Source organism: Dicentrarchus labrax, unplaced genomic scaffold, assembly GCF_905237075.1.
Source record: "Dicentrarchus labrax unplaced genomic scaffold, dlabrax2021, whole genome shotgun sequence".
In the NCBI taxonomy this organism is placed as follows: Eukaryota; Metazoa; Chordata; class Actinopteri; family Moronidae; genus Dicentrarchus; species Dicentrarchus labrax.
The window spans coordinates 2,535,490-2,558,879 of NW_026136716.1; the positions used below are offsets into that span (position 1 = coordinate 2,535,490).

At 38.6% G+C, this 23,390-nt stretch overlaps 2 protein-coding genes across 2 annotated transcripts in view; both read left to right on the forward strand.

The window, feature by feature from the left end:
* Positions 1–932: 932 nt before the first annotated feature.
* LOC127378676 (uncharacterized) lies at positions 933–5,810 on the forward strand. The gene is made up of 7 exons (XM_051427803.1): positions 933–1,187; positions 1,753–1,902; positions 2,199–2,324; positions 2,415–2,575; positions 2,695–2,785; positions 2,945–3,034; positions 5,339–5,810. The coding sequence occupies exons 1-6, from the start codon at positions 1,121–1,123 to the stop codon at positions 3,031–3,033; spliced, it is 684 nt and encodes a 227-aa protein (XP_051283763.1). The 5' UTR covers positions 933–1,120; the 3' UTR covers position 3,034; positions 5,339–5,810.
* Positions 5,811–9,961: 4,151 nt separating this feature from the next.
* The window catches only part of LOC127378661 (collagen alpha-1(XVIII) chain), a 43,185-nt gene continuing 29,756 nt past the window's right edge, over positions 9,962–23,390 (forward strand). Inside the window, exon 1 of the mRNA XM_051427768.1 lies at positions 9,962–10,238. Within this exon, the coding sequence (XP_051283728.1) occupies positions 10,154–10,238 (85 nt within the window). The 5' untranslated portion in view covers positions 9,962–10,153. The remainder of the gene's footprint in view (positions 10,239–23,390) is intronic.

Genomic DNA, 23,390 nt, shown 5'->3' on the forward strand with positions numbered 1-23,390 from the left:
ACATTTTCAAGCTATGTTGAAATATTTCTAGGGATGCACCGATACACCGGCCAATACTGTTGACTGACATTGGAAAGTGAGCAGCTTTTCAGCTCTGCATCTCACATCTTTGATGAACTGCAACAAGCTTCCTGTCTTAGTCGATTTCTCACAGACAAACAAACAAAAGACATGGGTATCAGAATTTCACAATCGGTGCATCCCTAAATGAGTTGGTTTAACATATTCCTTCAAATTTAGGAGCTGAAGTCCATCCATGTAATTATACTGAATGATGTTTGATGATTCATTATTTGTTGGTTTTTAGAGACCAGGTTGGGAACTGCTGACACAGGAAAAAGCACTATATAATAATGCATCTGAGCTATTGCAGATGATAGAATATCTCAACACATTTTATCAGGTAAGGTATGCAAGCTGTTCCTTACACTCCTCATTGGGATAAATGGCTGGTGGCTCTGCCGACATATTTAAGGGACACTTGAAGCATCTGATCTCCTCGGTGGACCTCAGGTGCACAGAACAGATTGGTCACAGGGGCACTACAGCACAGCAGCAGTGAGCTTTGTCTTACTGCCAGGGCTCCCATAGTCCCAGGAAGAGAGAGTGAGGCATATAAAGACAACACCAACAGGGCATCAAGGATTATGGTTATGAAGGAATTATACATATGATAATACTAGTAGACGAGGAAGAGGAAGGAGAGAAAACAAAAGCAAAACTAACAAAAGAAAAAACGTGCCCTTTTCTGCATGTGGTATAAATTATTATTTATTATTTTTACTATTTGAATATATTCTGCAACCTGGGGTAAACCCTGTTGGAATTGCATAAATTGGGAATGCCTGGGACTCTTTAATGCTTCATGCCACCCCTGCAATAGTCAGTGTCTCACCTGTGCCACCCAGGTAAAAAGAAATGTGGAAACGCCCCTGCATCCAGAGTTGGCGTTTATAAATGACGGATCCAGTAAAAACTCGTCCCACTTGCTTCCTTCCTTCATCCTCGCTGTCTGCTTTAGTTGTCAGTCACGACTTTGAATTGTTTTTGTAGTTTTCTGTGTACTGGAAATATTTCTTCATATTTAGACGAGAATCACGTATTTTATTCGCTGACAGAAATGAGGATGTCGGTGACTCTGGCGGGACTGTTTGTCGTCTTCCTGACCGCAGTGAAAGCAAACTCCAGTGAGTGTGACACAATAAAGTTTACTATCTGTAACTACAGAATACAGTCAGTTTTAAAATTTATTTATATTCGAACATTTTATAACTAACTGACAGCTTAATGATTAAAAAAAAAAAAACGTTTTGTGCGTTTATTACTGGTGTTTTCAAGTGTTGCAGTAAAGGACTCTCAGTCTCTTCACAGTATATAATATAATGGACAGAGGCTTCTGGGTCTGTGAAGTGTTTTAAACATGAATTGTATGTAATGTCCAGCAGGGGGCAGCTCCATTGGCTACAATAAAAACTGATGCCATGCACTCTTACGGAGAAATGACCCGGCTTCTCACTTGATTTATTAGCTGAATAAACAGTTTACTAATGAGTTTATGGTCTCAATCTGTAGTTAAAAGTCTTCTTCCATACAGCTTTATGTTCATTTAGTACATTGTGGTCCAATTCAGAGTGAAATAGACCATAATGCAGGGTATGCTTTAGGGCGTGGCTACCTTTTGATGATGATACTAAACAGAAAGGACTAAATGGAAAAAGAAAATATGAGATGTGACGATTTTTTATTTTGCAGACAATCCGGTCTACAAAGCCGTGGATGACAAGGTTGTCCTCAAACCAGACTCTGTGGTTAAACCCATCACCAGCATAGTGTGGAAACACGGTCCTGACATCGCCATGCAGTGGAATGGAAATGAGACGCACACTTACCGCCATTTTAAAGGTATGTGAAACATTAAAGCCTGTTTAATATAATTTAATATAATAAAATTTAGTATACTGTCCATTAAGGGATCACTTATGTGTTTTTGTCGATTTTAAGGAGGTTTTGCTCCAAAAAAACATCTGAATATATTGCAATCCATCCAATTTACACATTAAAGTACCTCAATTACACAACTATCACTGAGTAAATTAATTTTAATTAATTTGAGAGTCTGTTGCTCCAGTGGGCCGCTGAAGACAACTAAACTAAACTAACTAGAAGCTAAATTGAACCATGTATGTGCACACTTTTAGTTCGCGGTTCGCTGAATAGTACAACTGGAGCGCTGATGATCACGGGACTGACTCGAAACGACAGCGGCAACTACACAGTAGAGATCAACAACCAAGTCAAGAGCACGATTCAACTGCTGGTCATCTGTAAGTGGAGGGAATTTTGTACGAAGTTTGGCTAAAAGAGGGGTTGTTTGTTTTTCACCTAACATTTTTGTTTGTTGCATTGTCCGTCAGCTCATGTCTCTAAACCCACCGTCTCCACGTGGTGCGACCCTGAGATGACCTACTGTGTTCTCACCTGTAGCGGCAACACCACAGACGCTGAACCAATCACCTTTAAGTGGGAAGCAGGGGACATGCGCTGGTCTTCATCCAATGTGCACATTATAAATAAGGTATGAACAGGAAACATGTAGTAGTAAGCAGTAGTATGAAGTAATGTTGGTAATCTAGGCCTATAAAATAAAGGGGTTTATGAAATTCTGGCTAATATTATCTTTCTATCACTTTCTAGGATGACCAGGTGGAGCCATGGTACGCCTGTTTGTTGGATAACCCGGTCAGCTTCAAAGCAAGCGATCCAGCCGTCAACCCCTTCCACCGTAGTGAGTTCTCACACCAACAAATATCTACTTTAATGCATCTTAATGTCTTTATTAAGCATGCCCATGTGGCCTCTGTTAGAATGTGTTGAAATCATGATCTATAAATTAAAAGTCCTTTTAAACCTTTATTTATTTTTTCATTCATTAATTTTTTTCTAGAGAACCGGACGTTCATGTTAACCTGTCTCATATTAGTAGAGATTGTGGTAGTGTGTATCCTCATACTACTCATATACAAATGCAAATAAGGTAAGAATCGACTACGTTTCTGTTTTTTTTATTCAATATTCATTGTTTTTATTTATTATTAATATCAGGGACAGCCTTGCATATCTAAAACATATTTTGATACCAGTTGTTTATTATATAAGCCTTAAAATGGTATTTATGTACTTGCAAATATGTTTTTAGTAATTAACGTCAAACAGCAGGTCCTGTATCAGGGTCAGTGTGATTTGCAGCCAACACATTTTCCTTTTTTCGTTTTCAGTTTTTAAATTTTTAAAACAAAAACGGAAAAGCGGTCGTTTCCTGATTTTGGTTTACTCATTTGAGTACACTGACCTAAAAGGTATATTGTACCTATAAGTATGAAATCACAGTGTCTTAATACAGAGAGAGAATATAGTGAAAATATCTAAGTACATGCTCAAACAACAAATATGTTTTTAATGCTCTTTTGCAGAAAACAATAAAAAAAAAGAACAAAATCAGATCATTATTCTGTTCAATTACAGAAAATAAAGAAGATAACAGCTTTGATTTAAGAGGTTAGGTGCTGACCTTGAACTGAAATGGTTTGTCACTTTCTAGTAAAAACATAAAATACCCCAAATATGATTATTTAAAAAATACATTTCAGTGGTGTTTGAGGGAAAGTGTGTGTGGGGGGGTGAGGTCTGAACGGTGAGGCAATATTGGCTGGATGTTTCACTTGTATTACATATTATAATGCTGAAGTTGAAATACAAAAATCTGTGGCCCACTCTCTCTTGCTCGTGGTGGCAACTGTCTGAGCTCAACGTGTAAAGCAAATATTCAGTGCTTAACATTTACGTATCTGTATGTCTTTAAAAAGTCTTTCATAAAGAAGTCTAAGGTATGAAGGTTTCAATTTTTTAAACAACAAGACCGGGCAAGCCTCTGGTTGAGCTGCAGAGGCTGTGGGAACGAACCCGGATACTTTCTCACTACTGAGGAAATTCCCAGAGTGAACAGGAAGCAAAAGCAGAACTTGCCTAAGAATCATCACGTTTTCACCTTTTTTTACCGTATCAAAGTAATTGAGTGATTGCTGTTTGGTGACATTGCAAACAGGAACTGCTAAGAAGTAATTCGGCACAAGTTTAATGGTGAAAATTGCCAACATGTAAACAAATATAGGCAAAAACCAGAGCTAACTGACTGACTCCATGGCGACATTATGTTATTAAATGTTATATGAGGTGGAAACACAAATTCAAGACATGTAGCTAAACATGACAAAATCAAAATGTATAATTTAAAACGTTCATCGTGCCTTAATTGGTAGACAAAGTTGATTTTCTTTTAAAAACACAAGAAAACATCACAAAATAAGTAATTTGACATGTTAGATATCATATTTACACTGGATCAGAGCACGTTATTGAAACTGAAGTTGTCCTGAATCCAATGGTAGTGACTACAGCATTATTCAAAAGTCAGCAGTGACTTGACACATGACAATATTTATTAACATCTAACAAAAATCACAATCTTTCCTAATCTTAATCAGATAGTTTTTTGTTTGTTTTTGCCTAAACGTACCAAAATTATGATATTTCCTATAGGAATACATTATAAAATGTAAGTAAGGTCTGCACAATGGCAATACTAACTAACAGTCCAGAATATGTGTGATATTGACATATTTAACACATTTTCTACTGTTTACTGTGGGGACAGACTGGTATTGGATGAGAAGACTGCAGGTGCATACACCATGTTACAGTGCAGATTTATTACTCATGCAAATGTTGTCCAAGTTTAAAATCCGCTGATGAAAATGTGACTGGTTGAATATAATAACACGTCTGCCTCTGTTGAATTACATCTAGTGATTCAGCACATTCCTCGTGTTCACTACAAGGTGTGTTTGACCTCATGACGTCTTTCACTGTGCAATAACCGCAGTCGATTAAATAAACCAGAATTACAAAACACAACAAAGAGTTACGACATACATTGGTTCATCTTTCAGGTACAAGGGAACATCCACTGTAATCTGTTTTCCATTGCTTGCATCCATTCTAAGAACTACAATAATATACCATTATTTACTAAATGAGCATCATGCTGTATGGAAGAAGGCTTAAAACTAGAGACTGAGGTCATAAACTCATTAGTTTACTGAGCTCAAAAACCAAGTGAGAAGTAGGCTTGAGCTGCCCCCTGCTGGCCATTAGAAAGAATGCAGTCCACTTTTTATATCCTGTCAATGACTTTCTTGAACTGTGTGAACAGCAGTGAACGATAACTTGCACCATGTGACAGATGCATTGTGGATGTGACCAATCTTTTATCTTTTGACAGATAACTGATGTCCAGAAACACTCAGCCAGGAGCCAAGACAGGAGGAACAGCCAGCAGATGATCCACAAGACGAGAAGCAAAGCTGAAGTACTTTTAGCTCCATCATGATTTTAACCAATTCTGTGTCTCGTCACACAGACTTAAGAGGCTTCTTTTTTGACAAATTCAGTGTTTTCTTGTCCCTGATGTTTGGCCATTGTTCTATTAGACATTTTACCTTACATGTACAGTTCTTAACAGAGGTGAACCAAATACTGGCCCATCATGCTTTGGCACCCTCTAGTGAGGGTAGTTGGGAACCACTGTGCTGAAGGACCTGTTAAGTCTCATGCAGTATGTTCTTTAAGGAACAAATCATTAACCTGACTGTTTGGTCTGCAGAAGTTGGGAGGGAGTTTTTGTAGTTCTTTTTAAACTAAACTTTTTTATACTGTTTCTTATTTATTAAATGTTCTTGAAAAATCTGTTATAATTATGTGTTTTGTTACTTTACTAAGTTGCTGCTGATTCCTTGTCTGTCCACCAGAGGTCCTCACACACCAGTTCAGGAGCTGTTAGCTGAGTTTAATTCATGGACTATTTTCTGTATATGTATAAAGATGGACAACACATTTAATGTGTATCACAATGTTTTAAAAATCCTTTTATTAATACACAAACATGCAATTTCACACATGAACATCAGGGACAATGGACATAGTCATCAAGTAAGTAGATGCATAAAAGTGAATAACTGCATGGAAGTAAAATAGTTTGACATAAATAAACTACATAAATTAATATATAAAAAGGGAAAGAAAATTCTTCTCAGGTCATTCTAAAACAGATAAAATTGTTTGGTTTTTAAACATTTACACAGTCTTGCTGCAGGTTTCAATAGGTTTGCTGTTGTAACAGCATGATCAGTACAAACATTTCCCAAAAATACATTTAAAAGGGAGACTGAAAAATGTAATTTTATACCAGATCCAAATCATATCAAATATTGTCCCAGCTGAGTTTATAAAGTGACACCACACCTATAGTACAGGTGCTCTATGGTCCATTGTCACAGCGTCATTCAGTACGATCACATAACAGCATGGACGCATTCTCACAGCTTGTTTGCATTGTGACATACTGTGAAACCACCCACTGTACTGTATGATGATCTGCTACTCATAATGGAGTGGCCTCTAAAACCCAGAAAGTGAACTGGATTTTTTCTTGAACCATATTAACATTTGACTCAATTTATTTGTGTCTTTAAACTGCATTTTTGTCTATCAAACTGAATAAATTACTGCTAATTAAAAAGAGAGAACATCTGTATCATTTTGTTCAAAGTAATTTAATTTATTGTAAATGCGCGGAAATGTTTGAATATAAATATATATACAGTCTTATTAAAACAAAGTTAGATTCATTTTCTGACAATGTGAACGCATCCTCAGTTTGATGCTGAAAGGATAAAATGAGCATAAACATTATTTATTCTGCTCTACGTGAACTCACATCCTGTGATAAAGCTGTTGTAAGGTTACTAATGACCTTACCAAGCATGGGCGCTTGGAAGCAGGGGTGCTGAGGGGGTTGCTCCACCCCATAAAATCTGGCATAATGAAAACTATTAGATCATAAAAATGACTTTCAACTTGTTTACTGGGATTTATGACAGGAAAGAGTTTTTTAAAATCTTTTTTATCTGTCAAAAAGTTATAAAAATGTGTGTAAAGTTTAAGTTAATAACTCCAAAATAGGCTGTAAATTATTCTGGCTATTCAAATGAATGCACCCAACCATGAATGTCATGCATTTAGCATTTAGTATGATCATTATAGGCAGACTTTCTCTCAGCACCCCAAACTGTGACTGACTTCCAGCGTCCCTGTTACCCAGACATTCAGCTGTAGAGTAGTTTACTGGCAGCATATCCAGGCAGCTGTAAACAAGCAAACCTTGTTGGAAAGAGACACAAAGCTCGATATTCTTCTCCTTATTGGTGGGCGGGAGGAGACAAATCTCATATTGTGTGTTCAGACAAAAATGACAGAGTGTTGCACCTCTCATCCACAGGTCACAACATAAGTGCTACCTTCAACATGACTCTTCCTGAGCTTCTTTGACAGCTGAAAGCAAGGTAGAAGATGGATGGAATTTAAATTTGAAGTGTGTGACTAGAGGAGGGGAAGGGGTCGTAACAACAAAACGTGCCCTGAGAGTACTGCCGATGGCGTAAAGTGGGTTTATCTTTACGTGTGCACACAGGATTGACGACTGAAATGAGGAGCTGTGGATCCACAGGGAGAGATGCGTCAGAGGGATTTTTCTTTTCAGTCGTATGGTTCAGATGTTGGAGAGGGCAAGTTCTGACAAACCTTAATACATTGACATTCACTTCTGCCTACTGAGCTTTGCATTTAAAAAAAAAAGTTTCTTGTCTTTTTTTGGGCAGGGGGAGGGGGGCTTCTTTAAGAATAAACCTTGATTTCATGCAGAAAGATTGTGTAGATTTCTATAAAAGAAAAGGTGGATTTAAAGGTTAATAACGTGTGTGTGTGTGTGTGTGTGTGTGTGTGTGTGTGTGTGTGTGTGTGTGTGTGTGTGTGTGTGTGTTATGTGTAGATGGTGGTGGTTATAGAGCATCTGTCATCATAAGGAGCCTTTCTCTCTTTAAGGAACGCATTTTTCAGTCCGGATCACAGACAGGTGCCACACTGCAGACCAACATGTCTGAACAGAGACAGTCAAACACATGGAAAACTGTTCCCAACCTTTTTCCTTAAGGGAGCTCTTTTCTGTCAGTGAGTAAATATTTTATGGATACTTCATATTATATTCAGTGCAAAACATAAAACCACATAGCAACTGATAAAACTGTACAATGAACCCAAATAGAGACTGCAGGAAGTTTTGGATGAAATTATTTCAGTGTCGGAGCTAGAACAAATATCCCAGAGAAGCACGAGGCTTATAACAGTGGGGCACTAAATTAGTAGCAAGTGGCAACTGCTATGCTCCCCCAGGAGTACATTTTTAGGAAAAAAATCACAAAAATAGTGTATTTGTGTCCTGTTTCTTCTAATTTGACTAAAAGCACAAGAAGAAATAATTTAAGTGTAAATAAATGCAAGGACCAAATGCTTCCAAATGACAAAAAGCTGCATCCCCTTTCACAGAGTACTCCAGCTGGCCCCTCCTCTGGTACCAGGCAGCAAGAAAACATCTCTTCTAATCAGGGACATGTCCATACTTTTAAGCCTGGGGTGACACAAGTGGAGCACTGACTTGTGCAGGGGTGGCATTAAGTATGTGTCTCAGCTTTCCAGTCATTCCCAATTCATATCATTTCAGTTAAGTTTTTGGACCCCAGTCTGCAGAACTTTATATAAAAACAATGTATATAATAATCTAAACTATGAAATGCTGAGATACAGGACTACTGTGTATGTTTTGTAAAGTTTTCTTACGCCTCCTAAAATCAAGAAGGTCTTCCAACCCCCTGTGAAGCTTTGGCGACCCCTAGTGGGGGTCGGGAAACCACAGCTGTAGACATGATCACCCACTTCATTTATCTATTCCGTTCAATATTTATTTGTTTGTTTGCTTTTCTAATTATACACCTATTATTTGACCTTCTTATATATACAGTGCATAATAGTTCTATATTTATTTTACCTTATCTTTGTGCAGCTTTGTGTAACACTGAACTTAAACCCAGAGACACATTCCTTGTATCTGTGCATGTTCTTTCCCAATAAATCAGATTCTGATGCCTGGTTTGATTCTCATTACTTCCCATTGGTTGATAAATATGCGTTTGCCATCATCTCTTTGCCAGGGCAGAGAATACAGATTGGACACAGTAATTTTAACAGCTTTTTGGAGCCTGAGGGAAAGTTTTGTGAACTGAAATGAAGTCAGTTGAGTTGTGAAGTCTCCAGGCAGAAAACTGATTGATGGCAGATGTGTGAAGTTAGCAAATAACAGGACGAGTCCTGCAGGAATAAAGGCTGCTGCTTTCAAGATAAACGCATTTTATTTATCAGTGAGACAATAAGAATTGAATCAGTTCTGGTAAGAAGAGGATTCTTTATTTCTTACTATATACATTCTTATAATTTCACTCTATTATATGTGGAGTTAAGTGCCTGTTATAGTATATATATTTTGTTTTTGCTGTGGATCTAGAGTAATGTTCAAGAGAGGTGGCAAACAATATGTTTGAAAAAGCCCCCCCAAATGAAGATATTTTAACTTCTAAAATGTGTCCGTAACAGATTATTAAAGTCATTTCTGATTTTTAACATGTTATATTTTTTTATTTAATTAAAATTCAATTAAATGACAGCATTTGACACCAAACTCAGCAATTAAGTTAAGAAATATTAATTTATAGGATTTTAAAAAAGGTTTTTAATCAGATTAATCAGACTTTTGATTGTATTATGAATAAACTTAACTAAAACTAAAATATTTGTCGTGTGTAGTCTTTAGTGGTGGCAAGAATTGACTTTTAGTAGCCACTATCATCATTCTGTCTTTACTTAAAAATAGAAATGTTCATGAGTAGAGCTTTTACTTTGAAAACCCCATGCAGGAAGTTCAGTGATTCCCTGGACTTGGCGGATCACTTTTGCTCACTGCTGTGCGTCAAGGTGCACACAGGCTGCACAGGTGGACCAGAGGTTGGTGAAAGTGTCCTCACAGTGATTTATTTCTCTCCACAAGCTGCTGAAAGTGTCCGCTGGAGATGAGAACTCCTCCTCACAACCTCTGAAAGGATTTTATTTGTTTTTCTTTCTTTGTCAAACTCAATAAATAATCACTTCAAGGATGCGTCGACGCGACAGGTGGTCGATATTGAACTGGCAGATGCTCCTGCTGTTGGTGGTCACACAGATAAAATCACAGCGCAGAGGTAAATGGTGCATTTTGATTTATTTTATAATTATTTAGTAAGCTGCATGCATTGATTGTTTTAATCAAATGTTACTGCAGAATCTTTCTTATCGTTCCTACAGGAATATTAAAGAAAAAGTGCAGAAAATACTGTAAAACTGTTGTGAAAATGATCTAAAATGCTGCAATTTTGGTATCTTTTACTTTGACTAAATGTTTTTAATTCATTTTGCACATCTTATCTCAGAAAACCTGCATACTTTAATTTAAAATTTAAATTCTGACATCAAATTTCTGCTGAATGTCTCTGAATAATGAGCTGGATATGTGCTGACACATGATCTCAAAGCTTGGTTTTTCAGGCGCTATGAGATTGTGGTTGGTGTGAATGTCTGGACTTGTCTATTGAGAATTATGAATAGCTCATCACATCCCCTCCAGAGTCAAAAACCAGACTGTACTTTCCTCTCTGTTGCCTTTGTTTGCAGAAGTGGACTAAGAAACATGTGCAGCAGATCGTGCACTGACCTGTTCTTCTTGCACTGGGAGAGTATGAAACAGTGACAGGCTCATTCATCTCAGATGTTTGACTTTTATTCTATCTGCTGCCTGTTTCTTCTGTTGTATTTGTGCGCCGAGCTTCAGGTTTCCTCCTGAGCTTTAGCACAGTTATTGCACATGGACAGATATGAGAAAAGGGGCCCCAGGGCACAGACATGGGGCCCAGCCCTCACAGATACATTTCAATGGCTACCTTCACACTGCAGGCACAAGTGGCTCAGTGCATGTCTGATTTAATGCGTCAGATTGTATCAGACTTCATGGGATTTTTATAGTCACTGCAGGACTGTGACCTGCTCACGCTGGAATCTGATGTGAGCCACATTTATGAAACAATGCGAACAGCCCCAAAAAAAACAAATAAGGTCTGAGCAATAAATCAGAATTGAGTGCTAAGGCTCGCTGTTTGAACTCAGCCTATGTGGCCGTGTAGGTCAATTTGTTGTTGTGTCTCGTTGATAATTTTGCTTCTCATTTTTCTTCTCTTTGTGGTTGTTAAGGGTTTCTTTGTCATCTCTTCGCAATCTCTTCCTGATCTTTTTACATATATTTTCGGTTGTTTTGTTCTGTCTGTGGTAGTTTTTTGTCTCTTTTTTGTCATTTTGTGTCTTTGTGGTTGTTTGGTGTCTCTTCGTCGTCTGTTTCCATCTCTTGGAGGTCAATTTGCATCCATTATTTGTGGTTGTGTGTCTTTTCCTGGCCTTTTTACACCTCTTTTTGTTTGTTTTGCATCTCTATGTGGCCTTTTTTGACTTTAAACAACAAATCCTAGGCCCCCTAATCCCTCGAGCCCTTGGGGTTGTGTCTGGTAGGCCTGTTCAGTTGTCCATCAATGATTTTCAAGTGTGTGTGTGTGTGTGTGTGTGTGTGTGTGTGTGTGTGTGTGTGCTGGTGTTTTATTACAAAAATGACATTTTGGAGATCATCACTTGTTTAGGATTGAAATGTTGTTTTAGAGTTTTTAAGGGTCCATGCTGGTGAGAGGTGTTTCTTGTGCTTCTTACTGTGTTGTAGTGCAGCGAGTACACTACAGTATGTTGAATGTGTGTATTACAGTGTGTGTGGAGGGCGGAGGGTTTGTTCAGATTTTCCCTTCTTCAGGGCTCGTCGTTCCCTCCCGTCTTTATCACCTAATTTTACCTGGCTATGGTTTCCCTCCTCCGCTGGCTGCAGACACACACAGACACACACACAGACACACACACACTCTACACAAAACACACAAAGATTATGTTGACATTCAGGCATGCCCACGCATTCATGTAGAGACATATATGCAGAAAGCGTTCCATAAACTTCACACAAGAATTCAGGCTTGTAAGCAGTTGATGAAAAATCTGCTCAAAAACAAAAATCCACTTTTGGGGATGCAACTAGTCCCGTTGCTCTTGTTGTTTTGAAGTGCACAAAAAGAAACGTTTAATACAATTGATCTGAAAGGTTTTTTATGAGAAAATCAATAACAGAAGAGAATGAATCAGCTTGTGGTAAAGTGAGTCCACCAAATAAGGAAATTCCCCTCAAACACCGAGCCTCATTAATTGATGATTTACTATCTAACAGTGTCAGCGGATCTGAGGGTGGATTCTTCCTCGAAGCGAATCATCAGAATTTACATCGTCTTTGTTTTCTTTCTCTACATTTAACAGATACAGCCCCTCTCAGATTTACTGTGTTTACATAACATGTAAGTACGCTGTAACACAAGCAGCACACGTTTCCCCCTGGGTGGCCAAACAGCCCGGTGTCGTTGATATACGATGCTATATTTTATCAAAGCAGACAACGAATGGGGCTAACAAAAACTGTACAAAATTAGTAGCTGTTCACATAACTGCATGGTGTACACAGGGGATATAATACAGGGGATCTCACAGGATAATTACATCAGAATGGAAAATGTCAGACTGATTATTACTCATGATTTTACAGTTTTCTTTCCTGGATGCACAGCTGGTTTAACGAGGCCCATCAGAAGGCCAAGTGAAAGTACTTTCATGAATTTTGTATTGTTATCACACTTTATTGGCAAAGCGTGATTAAGAGGTAAACATCTTTTCTCTTTTATATCGTTGTATATTTAATATCTTTGGGTTTTGGAATCACAAAACAAAGACACGGTGATACATTTCAGAGACTAAATAATTACATTAATCTCCTTATTTCCCGTATTGGCAGGTGATTCCTACCTTGTGTTGAGAACATGAGGTGCCACAGTTTTCACAAGCTGGTTCAACTGTTAATCCCTGTTTTATTACATCAGTTGGGGGTAGACCGTAGCAAAGCAAACACTTACTTACATAAAAACAAAGCTGATTATTACTTGAGGTGAGTGTGGTGTCTTGGAATATAATTTATGAAAACATGCCACTGTGGTTTCTGCTCAGTTGAACTACTAATTGTGGTGTGAACCTGTATGCTGTAGTTGATTCAGACTCACTGTTTGGGTTTGACTGGAAAACATGTCTGGCTCAGATTGCATTGGATATGATTGAACATGACATTTTAGTGCTGTATAACCAACTATACTTTAATTCTTACTTTGTTTTATCTTATCGTTTCTTAGTTTGTCTTGTCCAGGCTTATCTTTACTTTTCTTATCTTTTTTTCTCGACCTGACTTTTCTCAACATATAGTTTAGTATCTTAACTTATCTTAACTTTTTTGACTTGTTACTTATCTTGAATAATGTTATCTTAAACTCAGTTGCTGGTTTTAGGTTTTAGGTATACCAAACTGTTAGTCTGTTACAACAGTTCTGCAATAAATCATAAAAGCACTTAATAAGCTAGCAGCTGAGTGTATTTTGACTTGTCTTGACTTAAAAAAAGGAAAAAGGCTTCTATGATTGTTCTTATTTAAAACTGGTACATCAAGTTTATACAGTGACCTACTGACAGGATATTGACTCCTCTCTTTGAAATTAAAGTGTAGAGTAGGATGTGTCGGGTGAAATGAATGGGGACTGGACATTGGACTTCTAGAGCATCAAAGAGCTTTTGACTGGACAGGAAGTAGGCGGAGGTTTAGTTTGTTTCCAACCTTGTTGTTATTACAATGGAGGCATATTTGTTTAGGTGCCACTCTTGTTTGGACTCCACATTTCTTTTTTACTGAATTGCTGCTTTCTGTTTTTGTAATTTCCGACAATGTTCGATAAAAAACACATTTATTTTCTTCTATGACAGAGATTTTGTTGTATTACAGCTTAATTATATCTGTAAGTCACTCTTGGACATACTTTCATTGTTGTCACTCGTGTTTTCACCAGCCTTCTACAATATATCAAGGGAAGACATAGAGCTGCAACAATGAATTAAATCGCTATGAGAAAAAATGTCCAAATTCTCTGACTTCTCAAATGTGAATATTTCCTGGTTTATTTAGTCCTGTAGGACAGTAAAGTGAATATCTTTGGACACTTCAGAGTGTCAACTTGGGATTTGGGAAACGGTGATTGACATTTTATGGACCAAGCACCTAATTAATTAATTGATAATAAAAGTAATATTTAGTTGCATCCCTAGAAGGACAACCTGTGGCCCAATGCAACACTAAAAATCCCTCAATTGACCCGTTTGGTTCGATGTTTGTGTTATTTTTCCTACTAATAATAAAATGTAGTTATTTTGATCATTTTGTACAACTTGCTATATGTTTGACAGTATTAAGGTAAAACTTGAGCTCAACTTTGGATCAAAATAATCATATTTTTACACTAAAACTGGATCCAAACAACCAGTTTGTTTGATGACCCACTGGTTTTCTGCCAGTGAGTTCTGGTTAAAGGGAACCCTGCAATATGTATACAGTAGAGAATATATACATAAAGTAAGTGTATATATGTTCAGCCTGCGTCTCACAAGCTTATGGCACTCCTTTTTATTTTACCCTCGAGGACATTTCTCCACCGCGGTAAACTCCCATTTTTATCTCTAATTACAGCTTTTAACCTGCGTGCGTCTCAAACTCAGCAGCCAAGCCCCCTTCAGACTGATTAGACCTGTAGACAGTAACAAATGAAACATCAAAGCCCTTTTACAAGAGTACGTGAATAATGATGCCTTCCCTATAGAGGACTTTAAAAGCCCCATAAAGGCAGCTGTGGGTGTTTTCTACCTGCTGACAGCGGAAGTGTAGAGGTGTAGCTATGATCTCACGCTGAGGGGCGAGAGGATGTTTTGCTTTCCATCCTTCTGTGCAGCCTATCTGATCGGTCGGTCAGAAGGTGCTCTCTGTCACCGGAGAAGGCTGTGTTTTGTCAGCTGCAGAGCTGGTTGGCTTTGAGGTAGTGAAAATGGTGATAATGGTGGCCGTGGTTTGCTTCTCACACCTGCTCGCCTCTTTAAGATCTAATCAGCTAGTTACCAACAAATAGCACGTGAAGATAAGGGTTAATTTTAGCAGCGGACCAGTGTGTTGAATTTAGTTGCATCAAGTTCAGTTTTTATCTCCTTCTTTAGGAAAAAAAACAGCTTATTCTAAGTTAAAGAAACACAACAATGCTTGTATTCAGATGACAGGTTTTTACTTATCGTGACTTTTCTTGACTTGGTGCAGTGGTTCCCAATCTTTTTCTTTAAGGGAGCCCTTTTTCTACATTTGACTAAACTGATGACCCCTAACTAAATTATATATTTTATGGATATTTCATGTTACATTCAATGCGTAACAATAACAGTACAGAACAGCTGATAAACTGTAAATGGTGAATAACTGCAGGAAGTTTGTGTAAATAAGTGATTTTGGTTGTTATAGCTATACTGTGTATAATATGTAAGTGTATGTTTTTCCTTCATGCCTTAACATCAAGAAGGATCTTGCAATCCCCCGTTAAGCTTTAATTGACCCCTAGTGGGGGTCGCAACCCCCAGGTGGGGAACCACTGACTTAGTGTTGTGTTATTGCTTACTTGTCTTGACTTATCAGCATATGTTTATGCCTTGCTTTAAAGTTTTTCGAGATGAAAACCAGAGTGTATGTATACATGTGATTGTACATTGTTATTAAATACTTTTAATTTAAGAAAGTAAAGCAGATGTTTTTACTCTCAACTAAGCTTATACAGGTTTGTGCAGGCTAAAGGAGATAAGTTTCATATAAAAGACTTTAAGTCTCCTCCTTGCACTTAAATGCACAAGCACATGCCATGAAACCTCGCATGGTTCCCAACCCTCAGAAACAGAAGCTTTTTGTTCACAACAGACATTAATCACTTTATTTAGTGGCTCACTAATTTTTTGCTAACATAAAGGAAAGTTTACAGGCTGTGAAACTGCTTTACAGTGTTTTTACGCACAAGACTTAAGGCTGAACTGCCCTTAACCCGAACCAGAGGCGACTCTCATGAGTCATCCATTGTCATCTTTTCCATGTAGGCAACAACATCAGTCTTGTGAGTGACGTGAGGAGGAAGCGCTTTTAATCATTTCAACCATGGAGGCCAAACAGGCCCTGTGCCCTTATCATCCTGAGGGTGGGCTAACTGCAAAAACCAGAGGCCTCGAACCTCTTCAGACTGATTCATGCTGCTGTTAATCAACCGAGAAGTGACACCAACAGAGAAGCAGCTGACAGGCTGGAGCTCGCTTTGTTGTTGGTCAGAGTTTTACTGTTAATGACTGAATTCCACTTCCACAGAATTTGGTTTATGGGTACAGGTTCCGATCATATCGGGGATATGAGGAAGGTGATGAGAGTTTTGCTCCTAAAAACAGCCTTCGGATCTTAAATTATGTCTTTGTCTTTATATGTGTGACAAGCTTTATTGTCAGTGGTGGAAAGTACATTTACTTAAGGAGTCTAAAACTTTGGTTACTTTGCAGATTCAGGTTGATATTACAAAATATACTAACAAATAAATCATGATGAATAGATTACTACTAAGTTGATTTGCGAAGTTTCCATATTAATTTGTTGCTAAAAGTAGCTAACTGCTGCCTACGGTTATGATAGCTGTCTGTTTTTACAGAAAACGCATGCAGAAGCAAGCAGCACTCTGCGTCCACCAGAAGAACTACAATTATTTAAACTTCTCACTCTGCTGCACATTATTTGGCAGTTCCATGAATCGCTTGAGAGAGTGACATGTGCAGTGATGCACATCTTTCTTTTCATTTACTGGATGACATCGAGGAATGTGGGAGGTCAAGCACCAACAATTTTTTAAGGTCACGTCAAATTTACGCAAATATCATGTACCCGAAGAGAGTGTTGACAGATGCAGCAGTGTTTGTTTTACTGACTCGTCACAAAGACTTCCTGCTTGTTTCCTCATTCATCCCACACGTATGAAGCGTCGTCTATTGTCTTAAAGGTGTAGTTCTTACAATATTCAGCTTTTAAGCTTTGGTTCATTATATCCTGCTGTTGGAGAAATGTTCATAACAAACTCGTATTTGTTCAAATCCAGTAAATCTGCAACATTTTCTTTTGGTAAGAGAAGCTCTTCTCCATTGCAGGATGGTTGAAATCTGAGGCTCCATTTACACTCAGTCATTACACGTGTGTTGAGTGGCTTGGACAGCTAATCTCACAAAAGCTGAGTGTAACTGCACCCAAGAAGCATTCATTAGGTCCAACTGAATTTAAATGAAAAACAGATTGCTCTTGTGCTATTAAGCTACTGCTATCCTAATAACATAACCCTGTTACATTTAATCCATTACTCTTAAAGCCTGAGTGTGGGTTTGTTAGCGGATGTTTTGCCGCCGTTCAAACGACTACTTTTCATTTCGAAATCCCCAGACGATTGTTAGGCGCTGAGCTCCCTGATCGTCTGGTATCGCTTATGGATGCATTAGTCTGCTAACGTTAGCCTCACTGCTGACACGCTGCTAAAGTGCAGAAGTTATTTGTCTTTTTTGGTGCATCACGACCTCCTCCTGGAAAGACAGATGTAATCAGATTTATACCACATATCTGTTGGTCAGATAACAGCGCCTGATCAAAATCCAGTCTGAAGCAGCTGTCATTTCTGTGTTGACGTCATGTTTTGGAGAAAAGTCGGGAGGTTGATTGTAACGTTGGATGACACAGTAGCTGCTCTGTATGAGTCGCCGTGGTTCTGGGTGAGACAGTGTGCGGTTTGCCCTTTTATGACTCACTGTGAGCACTAGCGGGGTGATGAACAGTACAGTACTTGCCCTCGAGTACAATATCTAGGCTGCAGGAATTTAAACTGAGGCCTCAAGTTACGAGGCCTTTGCACTTGACTTGAATGTCACGTCTCTTCAGGCTCATGCTGCAAAAATGCACCTCTGACAGGTGAGCCCGAGAGAGAAGATCCATTTAGACTTAGAGGATTAAAATTACCTCTGATTACTTAAAAAGCTCATAATTGCTTTTAATTTTCTGTCGTCAATCATTTCCTCAGAGGTTTATCTCCTCTTCCTGGAACAAAACTACTCATTTATTTTGGCTTCCTCACATAAAAAAAAAAAAAAACCCATACTTAACTCCCATTATTTTGTGCAACAAACGTCCTCATTCAACATTTAGGATTCTCCACACAAGGAGCCGACTGTCTTGTCTTCAAGCTCCCGTGTTGCTTACTGAATTGTGCATTGAGGCTCGATAGCTCAACCGTCTCACACCCTCTTGTCTGCAAATGCCCTGCTTTTGTCTGTGCCAAAAACCCACTTTGACATACCGCAGGGTGTAAGGATGGAGGGAGGAGGGAGGGTCATGGGTGTTGATTTCTGCAGAGCTTCTGCCAAGATGCCCCATGGGGAAACTTTTCTTTTGCTTTTTCGCTTTGCAGAATTTGAGTTATTTAATAACTGGAAAGAACAGCACGGATAGATAGAAATCAGTGAGGTGTGTCTGATTTATTGCCATGATGTAAGATTTCTAGGTCTGAAACGTGTGATTTCAACCATATTTGCACAAATGTTAGTTCAGATTTAGTGCAGAGAGACTCAGTTCATAGTGTATCTCTGTAGTAGTCCACACTTCAGACAACAGGTGGCAGAATTTTATCTTTAGTGTTTGGCCATTTGCTCTGCATTGTTTTATCGACACTGTCAGCTCTGCAAGAATCAAGAAATACAGTTTTTTATCAAAGGACACTAATTATTGCAACTTTTTTGACTCTATAGAGAAAGAGTTAAAGGGATTTTTTTTGTGTGCCATGTTAATTTTTTGTGCTTTGTTTATGTATTAAAATGCTTTGCTTGTGCAGTCAGAATGACACTAAGGCTGCTGCTTTTCAGTTTTTGGTGCTTTCAACTGTTGATTTTCAACCACAATTTGTCTATTTTTTTAATTTGGTCTCAGATTTTGTCTCCACACTACCATGAGTTGTTGTGTTAACCATATATTACAGTATATGCTCAGTGCTTATAGATGGAAGGATTATACTTGTCATTTTCAGTACTTTAGTTGTTTTATTTTAACCAGTGGTTGATACAGTAACTTATAGCAGATCTGACTCCTGCAGCCTTTATGTTGCTGCCATCTGCTGGATCATGGAAGTATCACAGTATACGGTGAGTAAATTAATGGATAAACTACATGGCCAAAAGTATGTGGAAACTCAAACATGGTTATTAAAATTCTTATTCCAGGGTGGTCCAGTTAACAGAAACATATCCAGGAATATTTTACAATAACAGATTTTTTTAATCCCCTTTTTTCTTTCGGATTTTCTCTCCACACATCCACAAGTTGTTGTTTGCACCTGCAAGAAAACACAGGGCCATAAACCACACCAAACTGGGGAAACCATTTCTTTATGGAGCTGGCTTTGTGCATGGTGGCATTGTCATTTTGAAAACAGCAAATGGTCTCCAAACTGTTAATATGTACTTCCTCCAGAAAAGCAATAAACAGTTTGTTCTTCAACCGATTAAACAAACAAGATAAAGTGTTTAATGCAGTTTCCCCTGGTGTCCAGCCTTTGTGCTAAGCTAAGTTAGCCATCTATCATCTCTTATTAAACCTCTCAGGGGCACAGAGGTGTCCACATACTTAAGGCCACCCAGGATAGATTATTAGTATCAATATTGCACTGTGAAAATACTCCACAAGTCAAAGTCCTCCATTCAGAACTTTACTGAAGTAGTATGCACGAATCAGAAACTTTACTTATTTACTAAATGCATACAAAGTAAAAGTACTCATTCTGCAGGAAAATGGTCCCTGGATGAATGTGTATGAGTTGCAGCTGTGCTAAATTACCAGTGGAGGGTCTAAATCTTCCAAACCTCAACTAATCGCCATGGCAACCAGATTCCACTGTAAGACTGTCAGGGGACGTCTGGTGTGTGTGTGTATGTTTGTGTGTGTGTGTGTGTGTGAGAGAGAGTGAGACTACTTATTTAGATCACTCTGCATTCAGTGTTAAAGAGCTTTGAACTCTTGTTAAGATAGTTGTGTTTTAATTGATTAGAAATGTCCATATTTGGGATTCTGTCTCCGTCCGACACCAGGAGGAAGAGGAGGAGGAGGAGGTGTCACCAGCATATAATCAGACATGATTAGTTGCGCTTCCATCTTTACAATTGCTGCACACAGACAGCAACTGCACAGACCACCAACTTAAAGGTTAACATACTTTTAGAGCCAACTTCCTTTGCCTCATACAACCTCCATCACTCCTCTTTTCATCTACGGTCACTTATCTTATAAATATAAAGATTCAGGATAAGGGAGAACATTTGTATGTGTGTGTGTGTGTGTGTGTGTGTGTGTGTGTGTGTGTGTGTGTGTGTGTGTGTGTTAGTGTGTGTGTGTGTGTGTGTGTGTGTGTGTGTGTGTGTGTCTGCTGAAGTTTCTCAGGCCCAGCAGCTTCATCGTGTCTCTGTTTAATTGGTGTATCAAATTTCTGTCTCACCCCACTTGTTTCCCAGAGGGATACCCCACAGTTCACACGCTCTGATGTATGTTCTTTAACCATAAAACGCCACAAACTGATGATACCTGGCTGTTAAAACACTTAAATATTTTCCATAAGTAGACATTGCATTCCCACTGGAGCTTTAAATCATTCTTTAAGCTGAAATGCCAGAAATTCAAACATTAACATGCGCAGATTTAGTCTTTTTTTTAATAATAAATTGAATACTTTTATGGGTTTTGGACTGTTAGACGAAACAAATAATTTAACGCTTCTTCCCGTTCTTGCCAAGAGTTAGATTGGAGATGAGAAGATTGATATTGCTCTCATGTTTGTATGTTACCGTAGCTTAGCACAAAGACTGGAAAGAGAGGGAAAGCTTGACTCTGTCTTAAGTTAACACAGTTTGCATCTGTAGATAATAAGGCTTCCTACTAAAATAAAATCAGCATGTTCGGAGTATTTCTGGGGCTTACTGAAAGGCATTCTGGGAAATTTAAGGAGGCAGGTTGAAAGACTGTGGAAAAATGCAGTACACGCCAAAAACTGATGATATCTGACTGTTTAAATACTTAAATATTTTCTTTAAGTTGACATTCCCACTGGAGCTTTAATGGGCAGCTGTAGTGCTGGAATGTATTGTATATAGCAGCATGCATAATGTATGTGTGAGTGTGCATTATACTCCACATGGAAAGCACCAGGTGCCTTCATGAACTGACAGTCACTAACTCACTGAAGTATAATGCTGTGGTGTGTTTACTTACCCTACTCGTGGCCCTGTGTAGGTCAGAACAGCTGTCAGATGATAGTGATGAAAAGTGTAGGAAACACAGAGGGGGGGTTAACATGTATGTGGGAGAGTCCGCAGGGCATTAATGATGAGATATTGACTAGTGAGTTGGACATGAACACAACATCTGGGAAGGTGTTTGTGAGTCCAGATTAGTTTGCATGTTCTCTCTCTGCTAATAAGAATTGTGATTTTTCATGTCAAGAATATACAAATTTTACCAAGGAAATTCGGATTCGTGTCGTGCTTTTTATTCTTTTGCAGTGGAGAAGGAAATAAAGAAATGTCATGGCACAATCAGCTTAGGCAAAAAAAAAAAAAGAAAAAAACAAACTAAACAGGAAGTTTCTGTAATTGCTTTTGGTAATTGCTGCAAGGCTGAGCCACATGAGCTTTTGTTTCATTATTTTGCAGTGGGATTCCTGGTGTACAGTTTCATTTTCATGCTTTGTGTATGAAAATACCTCTCCTGTTTGTCAGATAATAGCGAGGGCTCATTGTTTTCGCCTAATAATACCCACAATTTTTAAAATAGAGCATTCAAAAGTTGTTGTTTGTTGCAGCGGGAACTCGCTGTTCTTCATGTATAAAAACTATTACTAACTAAGGTCTACACGGGCTAATCGACCAGATTATTTTCTATTTTACACAAACAGGTTTGAGCACATAAATCGCGATGTTTGGCTGTACACCACAGGGGATTTACTCGCACAGTAGGAGTTGGAATTAAACAACATTTCTGAAATTGTACACTGTTTGTCCAGCTTAACAGGAATTGATGATATGCCTTAAATCATTATGCATTACTTAGAATATAATTTGTTAACTTTCATTAGAACCAATTCTTGGGACTGTTAACAGGAGCAATTTGACTTTTCTATTGCTGATTTGTGCCAGATAATAATAAGATAATCAACTTAACTCTGCATTCAGACGAGTTAAGTGATCCATCTTAAAAAGTTTAACGAGTCAAGATTCACTAGATCAAGCTTTTAAGAGCATTTTGAAGAAAATCTGATGCACTTATTTTGTCCTTGTAGCCGAAACACTTCATCCGTGACAGCTGGCTTTCACACACTCCCCAACAGCATCTGTTTCTCAGACTGGAGAATAAGCTCCTATTTGCACCCACTCCTGTTCAGTGTCCGACTAAAAGCATTTAGCACATATGCTGACAGCAGTAACGGTGTCGTATGAATGCACAAATGATCAAGATGTGGCAGTTTCCAAACCTCCAAATGTCATGCAGCGTGGGTGTGGGAGGTCTGAGGGCTGGAATGTGTAACAGCTGGATGTCTTAGCTTGGCAGATGAGGCGGGTAGCTGGATGATAGGGGTACACAGGGCAGTGTGGAGGAGGAGGAGGAGGCAGCCTGGGAGAAGAAGGGTATGCACGGGGGGATCCCACCCTCCTCCTATTGCCCATGAGAACCTGGAAGTGGTACATTTTCCGAGGATTTTCTCACATGAGGCAATGGAGTCGGTCCCCCAGGAGTGGAGCTTAAGGCATCGATCCAATCAGATACGCCCTCCCCAGCTGCTGTCATCCCTCACACTCCTGCTGCTGTGAATCAGAATATATACATCACAAAGTGCTAGAAGGAAGGTTGAGTTTGTAGCAAATATCACATGGCACTGTTTTGGTTTCTCATTGATGTGTCAGTATTGTGTAACTGAACACCACATTTTATCCAAAGCCCTCTTTTCCTTTTTGTTGTTGAAACAGCAAATTAATTAATTTCTCTTCTGCTGCAGGTCAGTGTCAGCATTACCCTGATATTCCCACGTTGTCATCACAACAGCTGCTTTTCAACCTTTTTTTCTGCACAAAGTCCACATGAAACCGAAATCAGAGTGCCATTACTAAGCTAAGCTAATTGCCTCCTGGTTCATTATGCACAGATAGGTGAGTGGTATTGGTCTTCTCGTCTAACTCTCGCCAAGAAAGTGAATATGTTGTATTATTCTTGTAAGTTTTAA

Excerpts from the sequence above, each read along its gene's own strand:
- LOC127378676 (XM_051427803.1), top strand. The coding sequence starts at position 1,121 with ATGAGGATGTCGGTGACTCTGGCGGGACTGTTTGTCGTCTTCCTGACC. Across the intron at positions 1,903-2,198 it reads CACTTACCGCCATTTTAAAG|TTCGCGGTTCGCTGAATAGT; the intron begins GTATGTGAAACA and ends GCACACTTTTAG. Across the intron at positions 2,325-2,414 it reads GATTCAACTGCTGGTCATCT|CTCATGTCTCTAAACCCACC; the intron begins GTAAGTGGAGGG and ends ATTGTCCGTCAG.